This window comes from Panthera onca, chromosome D1 (genome assembly GCF_046562875.1).
Source record: "Panthera onca isolate mPanOnc1 chromosome D1, mPanOnc1 haplotype 2, whole genome shotgun sequence".
In the NCBI taxonomy this organism is placed as follows: domain Eukaryota; kingdom Metazoa; phylum Chordata; class Mammalia; order Carnivora; family Felidae; genus Panthera; species Panthera onca.
Genome location: NC_138348.1, coordinates 53,676,737 through 53,692,109, shown reverse-complemented (window position 1 = coordinate 53,692,109; position 15,373 = coordinate 53,676,737). Strand labels below are relative to the sequence as shown.

The 15,373-nt window shown below is 39.0% G+C and overlaps 1 protein-coding gene and 1 pseudogene across 1 annotated transcript; both read right to left on the bottom strand.

Annotated features, from left to right (window-relative positions):
• Positions 1-3,421: 3,421 nt before the first annotated feature.
• On the bottom strand, positions 3,422-4,315 carry LOC132662399 (olfactory receptor 51B2-like; annotated as a pseudogene).
• A 9,034-nt stretch (positions 4,316-13,349) lies between these two features.
• On the bottom strand, positions 13,350-14,282 carry LOC132662400 (olfactory receptor 51B2-like). The gene has a single exon (XM_060607874.2). The coding sequence runs from the start codon at positions 14,280-14,282 to the stop codon at positions 13,350-13,352; it is 933 nt and encodes a 310-aa protein (XP_060463857.2).
• Between the last annotated feature and the right edge of the window lie 1,091 nt (positions 14,283-15,373).

Genomic DNA, 15,373 nt, shown 5'->3' with positions numbered 1-15,373 from the left:
GTGAGATCATGATCCAAGCTGAAGTTGAACGCTTAACTGACTGAGCCACCCAGATGCCCTGTTTTCTTTATTCTTAAAGATAAATTGGCATAAGTAAAATGACGATATCAAAAAGAATGATAATGGTTAAACTTTTAGCCTTTTTTTAAAAAGTTTTTTTAACGTTTATTTATTTTTGAAAGAGAGGGAGAGAGAGAGAGAGAGAGAGAGAGAGAGAGAGAGAAAGTGAACAGGGGGAGGGGCAGAGACAGGGGCATCTGAAGAGACAGAGAATCTGAAGCAGGTTCTGCACTGACAGCAGACAGCCTGATGCAAGGCTTGAACTCAGGAACCATGAGACTATGACCGGAGCCAAAGTCAGATGCTCAAACTGGTTTATATATACACAGTGGAATATTATTCAGCCATTAAAAAAGAACAAAATCTTTCCATTTGCAACAACACGGATGGATCTAGAGAGTATAAGGCTAAGTGCAATAAGCCAGTAGGATAAAGACAAATACCCTATCATCTCATTCATATATGGAATTTAAGAAACTAAACAAGCAAAGGGAAAAAAAAAAGAGAAATGAAGAACGGGCTCTTAACTATAGGCAACAAAGTGATGGTTACCAGAGGGGAGGTGGGTGGGAAGATGAGGGTAATAGGGGATGGGGATTAAAGAGTACATTTATCATGATGAAAAAAATAATAGGGCACCTGCATGGTCCATTCAGTTGAGCTTCCAAAGCTTGATTTCGGCTCAGGTCATAGTCTCACGGTCTCATGGTTTGTGGGATCGAGCCCCACATCAAGCCCTATGTTGACTGCTTGGGATTCAACCTCTCTCTCTCTCTCTCTCTTTCTCTCTGCTTCTCCCTTGCTCGTGCTCTGCCTCTCTCAAAATAAACTTAAAAAAAGGAAAAAAATAATGAAATGATAAACAATTTAAAAATAAAGTTAGAAAAAAATGATTTTTTGCACTTGTTCTTAAAATCTAACTTGAGGAGCTAATCTCCAGGTGCATTTAAGTGTCAACATGTTCAGTTCCAGTGGTCCCCTAAAAAAATCTGTGGCCAGAAACATGAGAAACTATGCCCCAGCCCTATGGTAACTTATTTAAGCCCTTGTAAAAACAAAACCAAACAAACACACTTTTCATTTTCTAATGTATCCTTGCTGTTTGCTCCCAGAGGTATCAATTCTTGATTTTCATGTTTGTATCTCCATCTCTAACCCACTGTTTCCTATCGTAACTTACGTATTATCTCATCTTGATTATTTTGTCTGGGCTATTGATTTGGAAATGGCTCGTATTTTTCTTCTTGGGCACACTCTGGTGAACATCACTGGGTAGAAATGCCAGTCTATCATTTTTTTTCTCCCTGGGTGAGAATGCAAAGACCCATGTGTTCTATGAGCTTCTTCTATTTGTGTCAACTGCTTCGGTTTGTTTTTATTGTCCTGTATCTTCTTACCTTTCAGCAAATGCTCATACAGGCCTACCTTTTAGTGTGATAATTTGCAATTAAGCAAAAAGATACACATATTAAAAATTGTTTTGGGGCACCTGGGTGGCTCAGTCGGTTGAGCGTCCGACTTCGGCTCAGGTCATGATCTCACAGTTTATGGGTTTGAGCCCCTTGTGGGGCTCTGTGCTGACAGCTCAGAGCCTGGAGCCTGTTTCAGGTTCTGTGTCTCCCTCTCTCTCTGTGTGTGTCTCCTACTGTCCTCTCTTAAAAGCTCAGTGCTACAACACAGAATATTTCCTTTGGTTGTTTTAATAGGTCAAACTTCATTATTTGGATTTCTACTCATCCTCAAATTCCCACAATATTTTTCAAAGATGGATTTTATGCAGAATCAGCAATCATTTTGGGAGTTAATGACACTCACAGATTTTATATTTGTTTCTTCCCAAACTTTTCTTTCATATGTTTTTCTAAAATTCTACTAATTTTAGATCCTAAATATATCTTATATTTATCCACTAAATTTATCTTCACTTTAATAATTTTAACTGCTGGTATCTCTCCCTCTCTGAAATTGTCACAGTATCTTTTTTATTTTCTTGTGCGCCTCTTGCCTTACTGAAATCTACATGATACCTGAGTATATAAGTTGCAAACATCACTGAAATCATGTCACACTCTCACTTAGATATATTCAGTAGCTTCTTGTAACTCTCTGAGTAGACACCCAAATCCTAGCCATTGCCAACAGGATGCTACTGATTTGACCTTTTCTCTCTCTGCCCTCTCACTAGAGCTATTGCTCTCTTCGAGTCAGCCACATTCCCAGAAGGTTCCATGATCCATTCCAATGACAGCCTCCTCACATACTATTTCCTATTTTCACAAGCTAATTTCTAACCCACCCTCAAGTCTCAGTTGAAGACACACTCCTCAGGGAACCTTTCCTTTAGCTCAGTCTGGATGTGATCCTTTTTGGGACACACACTCTCAAAGTAATTCTTCCTTTACATGTTCTCACTAGTCACAGAGATAATCTTAAATTTAGGTTTCTTTGACTTTTGACCCCCCCCCCCCCAGTGGGTTGGATCTAGATCAGGCAATGTTTTGTATTGATTCCCTTGCAGTTAAACCATTTTTGTTTAGCATAATTCCTGTCTCATGCCTTAAAATATCAGCCAAACAAATGACTGAATATTACTGTTACCACCTTGAAAACAGAATCAATGAGGACTGATTTAAACTTCTTAATTTTCTCCAAATATTAACCTATTATAAAACATAATATACAAAAAAAAACCTATGCAAAAAATGAGAAAACATATTTAAAAACCTGGAATCAAGGAGGTCTTTATCATATGGCCCCGAAATCTCAATAAAGTGAATAAAAATGAAGTTATTTGTGTATATAAAATTTTAAATTCTATACATAAAAAGACAAATAGAAACTGGGATATATTTGCAATATAAATGGCTCACTAGGTTCATTTATAATTAGTTCCCACAAATAAATTACAAAATTATGAACTCCCTAATAGGAAAATGACAAAAGAAATGATCAGAGAAGTCCAAAGTAAGCCATGCAAATGGCTACCACAAATTGTTGATGCTTTTTAACATGAAAATTAATTGCATGTACAAAAACCACAATATCAGAACTGTACTTAATTTTCCAGACAGATTAAAACTTTTTCTATCCTCTACTTAGAACTTAAAGAGAAGAACACAGAATGACAAGGAAACAAATCAACTCCTAAACTTAACAAGTGGCAAATCTATAAATTCAAGGGCTGATAAGCTTCATAAATGGCATTGAATCTTTAAAGAAATGGAGGCTTTTAAGACTTAGTGGAATTCCACAGCCCTCTGTTCAGAGAAACGTCAGATCCCTACCATCTGCTCTGGGCAATCACCCACCTCAGAGTTTAACTTCCAAATCTATGTTTGGATAGAAGACAGAGAAAACCATATTAAATTTGCTTGGTCTTGATGCTATAGATGACAGGATTCATTAAAGGAGGGAAGAGGAAGTAGAAATAGCTCATTATTATGTGGACCACTAGTGGCACATTCTTCCCAAACCTGTGGATGAATGACGGACCAACCACAGTGACATAGAAGATGAGAACACAGCCAATGTGGGAGATACAAGTATTGAGGGCCTTGGTTCTCTCTTAACCAGAGGCTATGCCCATTACAGTCTTAAGAATTAGGATATAGGAAAAAAGGGTGATCAGAGAATCTAGGAAGATTGTTAAAAGAACCAAAATTACAGAGTAAAGTCTATTGGAAGTTATGTCAGCACAGGCCAGTTTCATGACTTCTTGATGAAGACAGAAAGCATGGGAGAGAACATGAGAGTGGCAATATGGAAATGAGAAAAAGCTGCAGGATTACAGGGATGATGGATATGAAACCCCTCATAAAAGCTCCCATCCCTAAAGTTACAACACGAGTATTGGTGAGAATGGAAGTGTATTTCAAGGGATTGTGGAGGGCAATAAAATGGTCATAGGCCATGGCAAGTAAGATACCTGATTCCATGATGGAAAGGGAGTGAATGAAGTAGGCCTGCAGAAAGCAGGCTCCGTGGCTCATCTTCTGGTGATTCATCCACAAGACACCCACCACAGTTGGCATCGTGATCAATGTCACCATCAGATCTGTGCCTGCCAGCATGGCAAGGAAATAATACATGGGTTCCTAGAGGCTGTGGTCATCCTTGATGAGGCAGAGGAGGGTGTCATTGCCAAGAAGCACAGAGATGTAGACAGCAAAGAAGGGGATGGAGATCCAGTGATGAGCAGCTTCCAGACCTGGGGAGCCAGTCAGCAAAAGGGGCCAGCACTAATATTGGGCCACATAGTATGTCCACAGATGGAGAGCAACTTTCTAGAAACCTTTAAACCAGGAACCTGGACATTTTAGTGGTATTTTATTACAGAAGCCTCAGTCACAATCTTCATACTTGGAGGTAATTAATCGGTGTGATAAATGTAACTCCACAGGTATTTTCCTTTTCCTCCACATGAATAGTGGAGGTTTGCAGGTTATAGTTAGATAAGGAATGTTAGTCTGTCTCTAATTAGAAAAAAAATTAGGTTAATAGTTAAAATTTTATCAAATTAAAAGAAACATTTTCATTCATTTTTCTTACAATATCAGGTCCTACTATTGTGTGTATGCTTAATATTTTCCTCCAGTAACAGTGTATAACAACAACAAAAAGGTAAATAAGTACAAGTGGCCGAAAATCTTACTTAGTGGCTTTCTTGCTATGTTTGCTAAGTTTCTGGACACATTTAACTTTGATTTTGCATTATCTTTCAAAGTCATGATAAATACATACTTTTTTTTTTTCCAGAAAAGCTTGGCTTTGTTTGTTTTTGAAATTGAACGTTCACACATTTCCTTCACACACAGTCACCACCATCACTTCTGATTGCTTTCTTGCTTGAACAGATATCCCTTTTTGGAGGTTGACTACCAGAAGCTTGGTCCACAGACCAGCCACAACTAACAAGCACAGGGACTTGTTAGACATGTGGCCTTAGACTGACTGTACCTCCAACCCACTGAACCAAAATTTGCATTTGATCACCATCCCTAAGTGATTCAGGTGCACTGTAATATCTGAGAATCACTGCTCTCAACATTTCATATTTATTCCATCTTTGGAAACATGTGCTTTTGGATTCTTCTACCTGGCTGGTTTCTTTGTTCCTTCCAAAAATCCTCATACATTTTTTTCATAGCTCCTTACTTCACTGGTTCTCTTGTTTTTCCAAAATATTTTGACATAATTGAATGTTCATATTCTTTCTCTATGTCTCCTCTTACTTCTTAGCTCCTGTTTCGTTGACACTTAATATCTGATGAGCTGTTGCTCATGGGACCGGTCACATTACAATGTTCCTACAGCCTAAAGGTGTCAGTCATTTCTACTACATCCACTTTCTTGGTGGACACAGCCCCAGATAAAGCACCTATTACGTTTTATCCTGCAGTCTTCCTTTACCAAAAATTCAGAAGTGGAATACTTCCTCATAAAATGTCCTTAGTATCAAAAATAAATCAGAATCAGGACAATTCACAAAGAACATAACTCTTGTATAAAAAAATGCTCTGAAGTTACATTTGTGTCGGCTTGGTACTCATTGAGATAGAAATCACCAACCCTAGGTGTTCCCTAAAATTAAAGCACATAAAGTCATACAGAGGTTTATATTACTATTATTGTACCAATGTTCTACTCCTGCAAGTTTGCTGAGGTTTGAAAACAGGGATGAGAAACCAATATATAAGAGGCAGAGAAAAGTAGTTGCAAAAGAGGTAGTAAATTAGAGATACTTGTTCTACAGGGAAAAAAAAACAACAAAAACAAAAACAAAAACCCATAAAGTCCTGAATTTATTTAAGGAAAGGAATTCAGAATGATTAAACTGTATTTCCAGACTGCAAGCTTCTCCTTGAAAATTAATTAGGTCTTCTCAAAGATGGATAATGAAATGTCCAAGACCAACAAGGACATAAGTTCTTACTATTTTTATGATCAGAAAAATTTTTGAGAAACAAGGAGACTGTATTTCTCTCAATAGCTAGGCTTGGATCAGAAAAATAAGATATAAAGAAATCTGTGATAGCTCTAAGAACTTAAAAAGCAGGACTTGTTCCTGAGCCTTTGGAATAAAGAGAAAATCTGCCCAGGATGAAAAGAGGACTCTGATACTTATCCAGGAGCAGGTTGGGGGGAGGGTTCTAGGAGCACAAGATATAGTCATCAAACTGAAGCCACTATAGACAGTTTCCTCAGGGCTGGCACCATACTGCATGCACCTTCCCAAGCCTACATTATGTAGCAAAATTTCCAAAATCATGGCTCGGCTGCATATGGGTTTATTTATTGACAAATGTTGAGAAAATTACATCAGATGCAGAAGAACTGGATAGAGATAGGAAAGCTATGGTCTTGAAATTGAGCAGCAGTTCCCAACTCAGAACATGTATTTTCTTTAGTGACTTCCTAAGGTTCTGGAGGACCTGTCTTATCAATATCTGATGAATTGTCACTCAAAGGGCACCATACATATGAAGGTATAGACAGCCAGTAGAAGCACCATTCCTTAGCATCATCTGGGACGAGTGGAAAGATGAGTATTTTGAATGTGCACAGAATTAGTAATCACACACCACATGATCATTGACTGTACCTATGTTGAATGCTGAGAAAATCATTAAATAAGTGCAGTCTCTGTCCTGAAGAATCTAACAATACACACCAGCAGAGTGTATAACTGGACTTGATCTCTGTGCGGTGTTACGCAAAGTATTGCCAATTAATGTTTCAACAGGGTCCATAATGATGAAAAGATATAGATAATCTACCAACCTGATTTTCAGGTTATGATGTTTTTCTAGGTAAATAGGATTCCTAGACTTGTAACAACACACACACACACACACACACACACACACACACACATCCATAGAAACAGCCCAAAGTGCTCAGTCTGAGAGCATAACTTGATTCTAAGTGGATATAGGGGAGGGAAAGAAGCAGAGAGGGCTCAGGTGCAGGAGAAAACAATGGAGAGGAAAGATATGTGGACCTCAAAAGGAAATAATGAAGGGAGAATACATCACAAAGTCCAAAGGCACAGGTAAACAGAGAGGACAGTGTTATTCCTCCTCCCCTTGGTCCGCTCTTCCCATCTACGACCTTCCTCCTGAATGGGATGAGGAATAGGCTCCAATAGGCACAAGGCCAGGTTCTCAGGTTTTTTATTCTCCCTAGTGAGTCTTACCTGCCATTTCTAAGACAGCAGTTCCCACAGTGTGAACACACACACACACACACACACACACACACACACACATGCATGTGCTATTAGGATCTAATCAAAAACTATAAAATTGTACCCAGAAAAATGGGTAAGAGCACAATACAATGTCACATTTAATTTAGGGCATTCATGGCTATGGTGATGTGAACCCGAGGGTTCCAGACTAGAAAAGCCAAATCTACCATAGTTCTTTTAATACACTTATTGAAAAAAAAAAGGAAGGAATCTATGAAGTAGATGTTTCCTACCTCAGCTAGGATTTTCCCTCTATGAAAGCCTCTGGAAAACATTCTTAAGTGTTTTTCTAGACTGCATATAACATCAGAAAGGAGAGGAGTCATTCCATATTTCTGTTCCTGGCACTCACCCACTCGTCTTATTGCTGTAATGGGGACCTGCTCCTGCCCTATTTGAAGACCAGGTTTAGATGATTCCTCACATCGCTTCCTCAGGAGGCCCCATCAGAATGCTTATAAATATAGAAATCACTTCCCCAGAGTTAGCTTTACAGCCACTAGGAGACCCCTTGATCTCTCTTCCCTCTCTCCTCTCTGAGAGTGGCACAGCTACTTTGATCTTATTTGCTTAACCTGTGCCACTTAATCAACGTCCCCAGGTCATTCATGCTCCCAAAGGATGTGGGAGGAAGACGGGAAACTCAGGTACGAGCAAAGGTGGAATATCAGGACTTGGCTACATAGCCCCCTCCCCCCCAGATCCTCAGCTTCAGGGTTTAAGAAATCCATGCATGTCCTTCTTACTGTCCACCTCAACTGCCATAAGTACCCCAGTTTCTCTCAGGGGTCATAGGTACCATTGTTGATCGTAGAGCTTATGAATTCCAGTTGCATTTTTGTCTTTTCTATGTCTTTGGGGAAATAAGTTCTGATTCAGAAGAACATGAGTGAATTTCTTAATATCCATGTTTATGGGGCCAGCCAACTTTGTCTTAAAAAATTACCTTATTTTTAGACCATTAGCCTTTTTATGTCAGCTTAACAATGAACAGAGTGTAACATTATAGTGGGTGTCAGAAAGAAAATATTTAGTGCAAATTTTCATCACTACTGCATAGATGATAGCATGCTAAAGGGAGCACATAGAGAATATCTCTTGGATCAGGGAAAACTTCCCAGAGGAAATGTGATTTCAGCTGAGAACCAAACAATGAGGATGGTAAGGGACATAGTAGTTGCAAGGATAAAACATAGTAGTTGCAAGGATAAAACATAGTAGTTGCAAGGATAGAGTTTAGTGCCAAAGAGAGAGAAAAAAAGTGCACAAGCCTAAGGTAGTAAAGAAATATGATGAATTCATGGGCACCTGGGTGGCTCAGTCACTTCAGCATCTGACTCCTGATTTTGGCTCAGGTCATGATCATGCGGTTCATGGGATTGAGCCCCACATGGGGCTCTGCACCCACATTGCATCAGGTTCTAATCATGTAGGGTCTTACAAATCATGTAAGGAGTTGTGACTTCACCCTGAGAGCAATGAATGTGAAATAAAGGGGCAGGGGTCAAGATCAGATAATCTCTCTTGTAATTGTACTTTGGTTAAAGTATGAAGGACACATTGAAACGGAGAAAGAGTGAGTGAGGAGAGTGTAGGATACAACTACAATAATCCAGGAGAGAAACAGTGTTGGTGTGGATGTGATGAGGTATTGTCAGTAGGGCTGCATAGAAGTGGAAGGGAGAAGGATTGTATGGCTTAGAAAGAGGAAATGTTGGTGGGGTGCCAGAGTGGCTCAGTAGGGTAAGCTCCTGACTTTGGCTCATGTCATGATCTCATGGTTTGTGAGTTTGAGTTCTGCATTGGGTTTTGCGCTAACAGCTCAAAGCCTGGAGCCTGCTTCAGATTCTGTCTCCCTCTCTCTCTGCCCCTCCCCTGCTCATACTCTCTCTCTCTCTCTCAAAAATAAATAAACATTAAAAGAATTTTTTGTTTAAGAAAGAGGAGAGGTTGGTGACTGAAGGCAGTAGATTAAGGAGAGAGAATTGTTAAAGATGGCATCTGCATTTCTGATTTTATCTGGGTGGAGATATTAAAATAGGGATCACAGAAGAGATCGGCTTTATTTAGTAATCAACAGTTATTTGTTATTTGACTCTTTTGCACTAAGCACTGTTTTAAATACTGGATTTGGAGAAAGAATGAAGAGAATCATTCAGTTGAGGGCTTTCTGTGTCTATAAGCAGTCAGGTAAAAATGTCTCCTAAGCAGTTATACACGTGCATCTTGAGTTTAAAAAACAAATATGAGAGTAGGAGGAAGGACCTTAGAATGATCAATAATCAGATCAGATTGGAAACTGTTTCAAGTTGCTAGAAGTAGTGATTAAGAGCATGGGCCCTGAAGCATGAGCGTAGGTATGAGCCCAAAGCTACTTCTTACAAGTTCTGTGTCTTTAACACTGGAGCTTCCTCATCTGTTAAATGGGGATGGTGGACGTAGTTGAAACAGTTTTCGTGAATGTTAGTAAAGAATGATGGTCAAAACTGTGTAAGTTAACTTATATATATATTGGCACAAGTCCTGGAAAATGTTCAGATCTACATAAAGGGTAATTCTGCTTTGTTTTGTTAAGTTTTCTCAGAAGAGTATAAAAGAATGAAATGTCTAGGATCAATTTAAAATAAATCCAAACAGGGACACCTATGTGGCTCAGTCAGTTAAGCTTCTGACTTTAGTTCAGGTCATGATCTCACAGTTCATGAGTTCAAGCCCCAAGTCAGACTCTGTGCTGACAGCTCAGAGCCTGGAGCCTGCTTTGGATTCTGTGTTTCTCTCTCTGCCCCTCCCCTGCTCATGCTCTATCTCTCTCTGTCTCCCAAAAATAGATAAACATTAAAAACATAGATTAATTAAATTAAATAAACCCAAGCAAACAAACAACAAAACATATAGGATAGTGATATAGGAGCCTCCAAAGAACTGAAAATAAAACCATCTAGGTTGTCAAGGCAAATGAAGACAAGAAGGAATCAGAAATAAAAGTGTCAGTGGACTGGATACCCTGTGTCGTCCCAGGAGAAAATGACATTGGGAGTGACCCAGGGAGAAGCTTGAAGGAGCATCATTTCCAAAAGCTATTTAAAACATATAATTATTATTCTTATTGGCTATGTATTTCATCATATGAAAGAATCATTATATATTTAATGATTTCCTACTTGCTGAAGTGTTCTTCCCTCCTGAGTGTTGACAGGTCAAAATTTTCAGATGTTTGGCTTTGGCAAACTAATATAATTAATACTAACATAATTAATTATTGATACTAATACTAAGATAATACTAATAAAATTAATAGGACATATGAGTGCCAATAGCCTGCATTTTGTTATTCTTAACTGACAGATAATGAGGCTCAGAGATTAAATGACTTGTTTAAGATCACGAAGGTTGTAAGTGAAGGAGGCAAGAGGAGAGGTGCTTTTTTTTCTTCAAAGACCACATTCTTTCTGCCATGCTGTGCTTTTTTAATTTCAACAAATTTTCCATACTTCCTAAGAATAAACTGATGCAAATAAATAAACTTACTAAATTCAAAGGTATTACATGATTACAGTTTTAGCATTTTTAAATGTAATAGTGTGTTCCATACCTCTAGATATACTCCATCCATGTTATCTGAGAAAGTTTGAGAACAAGTATATATTGTAAAAGCTAGAATATAATTTTATACATAATAATAAGGTGAAGTAAAATTGGTAACTATTTCTATGAAATGTTAAATTTTTAAGATGTTTTTGCTTAGATAGATGATAAAAATAAAGATCATGCTTATTACATCTTGTTTACATAGTGTATAAATATGGAATTACTTTGTCTATTTCATTGTTTTTATTTGAATTCATTTCTAGGCATCACTCTATTAGAGATACTTATTATGTTAGACTTACTTATGTCACCATTGTCTTGATTTTTTTAAATGTATCTTTTCCCTTTCTTTCAAATTCTTGTTTTATATTTTTATTTTTAATTTTTGAACTGCTTGGACTACACAGACTTATTATTCTTTTCTCTTTCATAGAATTAATGGGAAAAACCTAGTTAAAATGAAGAAAAAAGCTAGGTGAATTAAGAATGAGAGCAAAATGGGATGCCTGGGTGGCTCAGTCAGCTAAGCATCCGACTTCAGCTCAGGTCATGATCTCACAGCTTGTGAGTTCAAGCCCCATGTCGGGCTCTGTGCTGACAGCTCGGAGCCTGGAGCCTCCTTCAGATTCTGGGTCTCCCTCTCTCTCTACTCCTCCCCCACTCACACTCTATCTCTGTGTCCCTCAAGAATAAATAAACATTAAAGAAATTTTAAAAAGGAGAGCAAACAATGATAGAAGATCTAAATCAATGATTTTCTTTTTTGTTGTTTATTTATTTATTTATAGAGAGAGCACACACAGGGAAGGGGCAGAGAGAGAGGGAGAGAGAGAATCCCAAGCAGGCTCTGCCACGGTCAACACAAAGCCCAAGGCAAGGCTTGATCCCATGACTGTGAGATGATGACCTGAGCTGAAATCAAGAGTTGGACACTAGGGGTGCCTGGGTAGCTCAGTCGGTTAAGCGTCCGACTTTGGCTCAGGTCATGATCTCACGGTCCGTGAGTTCAAGCCCCGCGTCGGGCTCTGTGCTGACCGCTCAGAGCCTGGAGCCTGTTTCAGATTCTGTGTCTCCCTCTCTCTCTGCCCCTCCCCTGTTCATGCTCTGTCTCTCTCTGTCTCAAAAATAAATAAACATTAAAAAAAATAAAAAAAAAGAGGTGGACACTTAAGTGAAGTGACTGAACCACCCAAGTGCCCCTAAGTCAATGATTTTTCAAAGGTTATTTTATAAATAGCCATCTTCAAGGGAGAAATAAATTCTTTTACAAGAGAATCTGTTGGTTACAGGAAATTACTCTGGGGATCCTGACAATTCCTTTTCCAGTAAATAAATAAATAAATAAATAAACAAATAAATGTATGTCATGGACTAATTATTGATTGAATACATTAGCATTTTATTTGCCAACACAATTTTCTATAATTTTGCTGAATGTACACCATTCTCCCTAGCCCTCTTTACCTCATGATGAACTAATAAAATATAGCTTCTCTTCCTGTATTGCTCATGGACAGATTCTCATCATGTTTACCCCTGTATGGAATAAAATGCCTGGGAAGCCCTGGGAGAGCTTTCCTTAAATATCTTAAGTGTTTTAAGTCTGGAAAATTATAATATTTCCTGAAAATAGTTCATTTCACTACCATCCCCTCAATCCAGAAAAAAAAAGACAAAATGTTGCCCCTGCATACATATTGGAATGCTTCCTTGACTAGTATCCCTTTTCCATTAGGCATATGTTGAAGTTCTGAAGTGCATATCACAGAACAAAACTTCAGGTGTCCAAGAAATGGAACTTTATTTTATTGCAGTGGTTTGAATTCCTCAGCCCATAAGTTTGAAGACACCACATATTATCAACTCAGAGCCTTCTCATTAATCCATGGTGGGCATCTAGCTATGCTGACACTGCTGGAATCCAAGCACTTGTTTGGCCATGGGTTGTTTTGGTGGCAAGACCTCTCTTGGTCTGAATATCTTATTCTCATTTCCTTCCGATCCACTTTAGTGCCATGCAGTACCGTTAGGGTTTTCTAAGACCCTCTGTCATCTCTGATGCACTCTCAAGCACACAAGAAATTTTTAACTGTTTTCCACAAAGTGTTGGGAAACTCTTTCAAGCTATTTTATTCCCCTATCATCGTATAGACTCTGCAGCCAATTCAAATATCATTGACCTCAGTTGACCATGAAGACAAATAATTCTGACAGACTAAAAAATGACAGTATACAGCAAACCAATTTACCAAACAAAGCACCAGGACTAAGGTCAATGTCCCTGGGAGTATGATGGGGGCAAGGGGTGAAGAATCAGCGTGATGAGTCTGTGTCATTTAAATGCCAGGAATGCCGGTCCCTTTGACTGTGAGCCACATTGGCTTTGTATAGTCCATGCTCCCAAGAAACACATCCCACAGTGGGAACAGACTCCAAGGTAAATAGATCAGAATCAAATTCTATGCAAAAAGAGAAGGCGATTGATGCCATTCCTTATCTGCTTGGTCTTAATACTATAGATGATTGGATTCATAAATGGGGGGAAGAGGAAGTAAATATAGCTCATGATAATATGAACTACATGTGGCACATATTTCCCAAATCGATGAATAAGGGTCAACCCAGTAACAGTGACATAAAAAACCAGAACACAGCTAATATGGGAGACACAAGTGTTTAGAGCCTTAGCCTGCTCCTTACCTGAGGCAATCCCCATGACAGTATTAAGGATTAGAATATAAGAGATCAGGATAAGCACAGAGTCCAAGAAGCCAGTTAATGAGACCAGCACTATAGGATAGAGTCTATTGAAGGTGATGTCAGCACAGGCCAGTTTGATCACATCCTGGTGTAGGCAGAAAGCATGAGAGAGAACATGGGATCCGCAGTAGGGAAATCCAGAGAGGGTGATGATTACGGGCACAATAAGTGTAAATCCCCTCATTAGAACCCCCAGACCTATCTTCACCACCCTAGCATTGGTGAGGATGGAGGTGTATCTCAGGGGACTGTGGATGGCAATGAAACGATCATAGGCCATAACAAGCAAGACTCCAGACTCCACAATAGAGAGTGAATGGATTAGATAGGCCTGAAAGTAGCAGGCTCCTTGGCTGATTGCCCTGTGGCCAAGCCACAGAACACCAAGCACGGTGGGCATTGTTGTCAAAGTCACTCCAAGGTCTGTGGCTGCCAACAGAGCCACAAAGTAGTACATCGGCTGGTGGAGAGTGTGGTCTTCTCTGATAAGGTAGAGGATGGTGCCATTGCCAAGGAGCGTGGAGACATAAATGACGAAGAAAGAGATGGAAATGCAAGGATGAAATGTCCCCAGACCTGGAAAGCCAGTCAGTAGAAAAGGGGCAGCACTGATGTTGAACCACATGGTGGATCCCTGAGAAGAAACAAAAAAGCTCTCTCTAGACCAACCCTGTGCAGTAGGAATATAATTTGAGCCACATGTGTGATTTTACATATTCCAGTAGCCACATTAAAAAGAATAAAAAAAGGGGCGCCTGGGTGGCTCGGTCGGTTAAACGTCTGACTTCAGCTCAGGTCATGATCTTACGGTCCATGAGTTTGAGCCCCGCGTCGGGCTCTGTGCTGACAGCTCAGAGCCTGGAGCCTGTTTCAGATTCTGTGTCTCCCTCTCTCTCTGCCCCTCCCCTGTTCATGCTCAGTTTCTCTCTGTCTCAAAAATAAATAAACGTTAAAAAAATTTAAAACAAAATAAAAAGGAAAAAGTTAAAAGTAATTTTAATACTACATTGTATTTAATCCACCATCTCTAAAATACAGTCCATCTATATCTGTATCTTTGTCCATCTCTGTTTCTGTCATTTAGTTTATTCTCCTCTCTATGGTGAACATATTTTATACTGTAGGAAAGAAGTCAGTCTTTTCATTTTGGATCCACTATTCACAATATGTGTCCACTGATTCTCCAAATAGGAATTGGTGACACCTACCTATATGAGGGACTTGACTTGGCATTAAGGACACAAACCTCATAGTCTTGTCACAAAAATAAGCTCTCTTTCGATAATACCATATATACTTGAATTATAGTTCACACTATAATAATTTGTGTGGGTAAGTATATTATGCAACCACACAGGACCAACTCACTCAGGAAACCCCTGAGTGGGGTGCCTGAAGCTTGTCCAGGTACCTCCTAACCCCATGGGACTGTTATATTACTAAACTTTTTGCTTCAAGGAAGCATTGCTTTTGGTGCTGAAGACAACAGATGGAAACTTAGAAGTGACTATTTCTTTTCAATTCCTAAATTCTACCTGAGGTAATCATATTTAGCTCATTAAAATGAAATAAGCTATTATTAAAAGAAGATGCAGGGTGGACCTAATCTAATCATACCCTTAAAAGCAAAGATTTTTCACAGACTAGTGGTGGAATGAAAACCCAAGTATTTCAAAGTTTGAGAAGAATGTGACAGATAGTTGCTAGTTGGAAGAT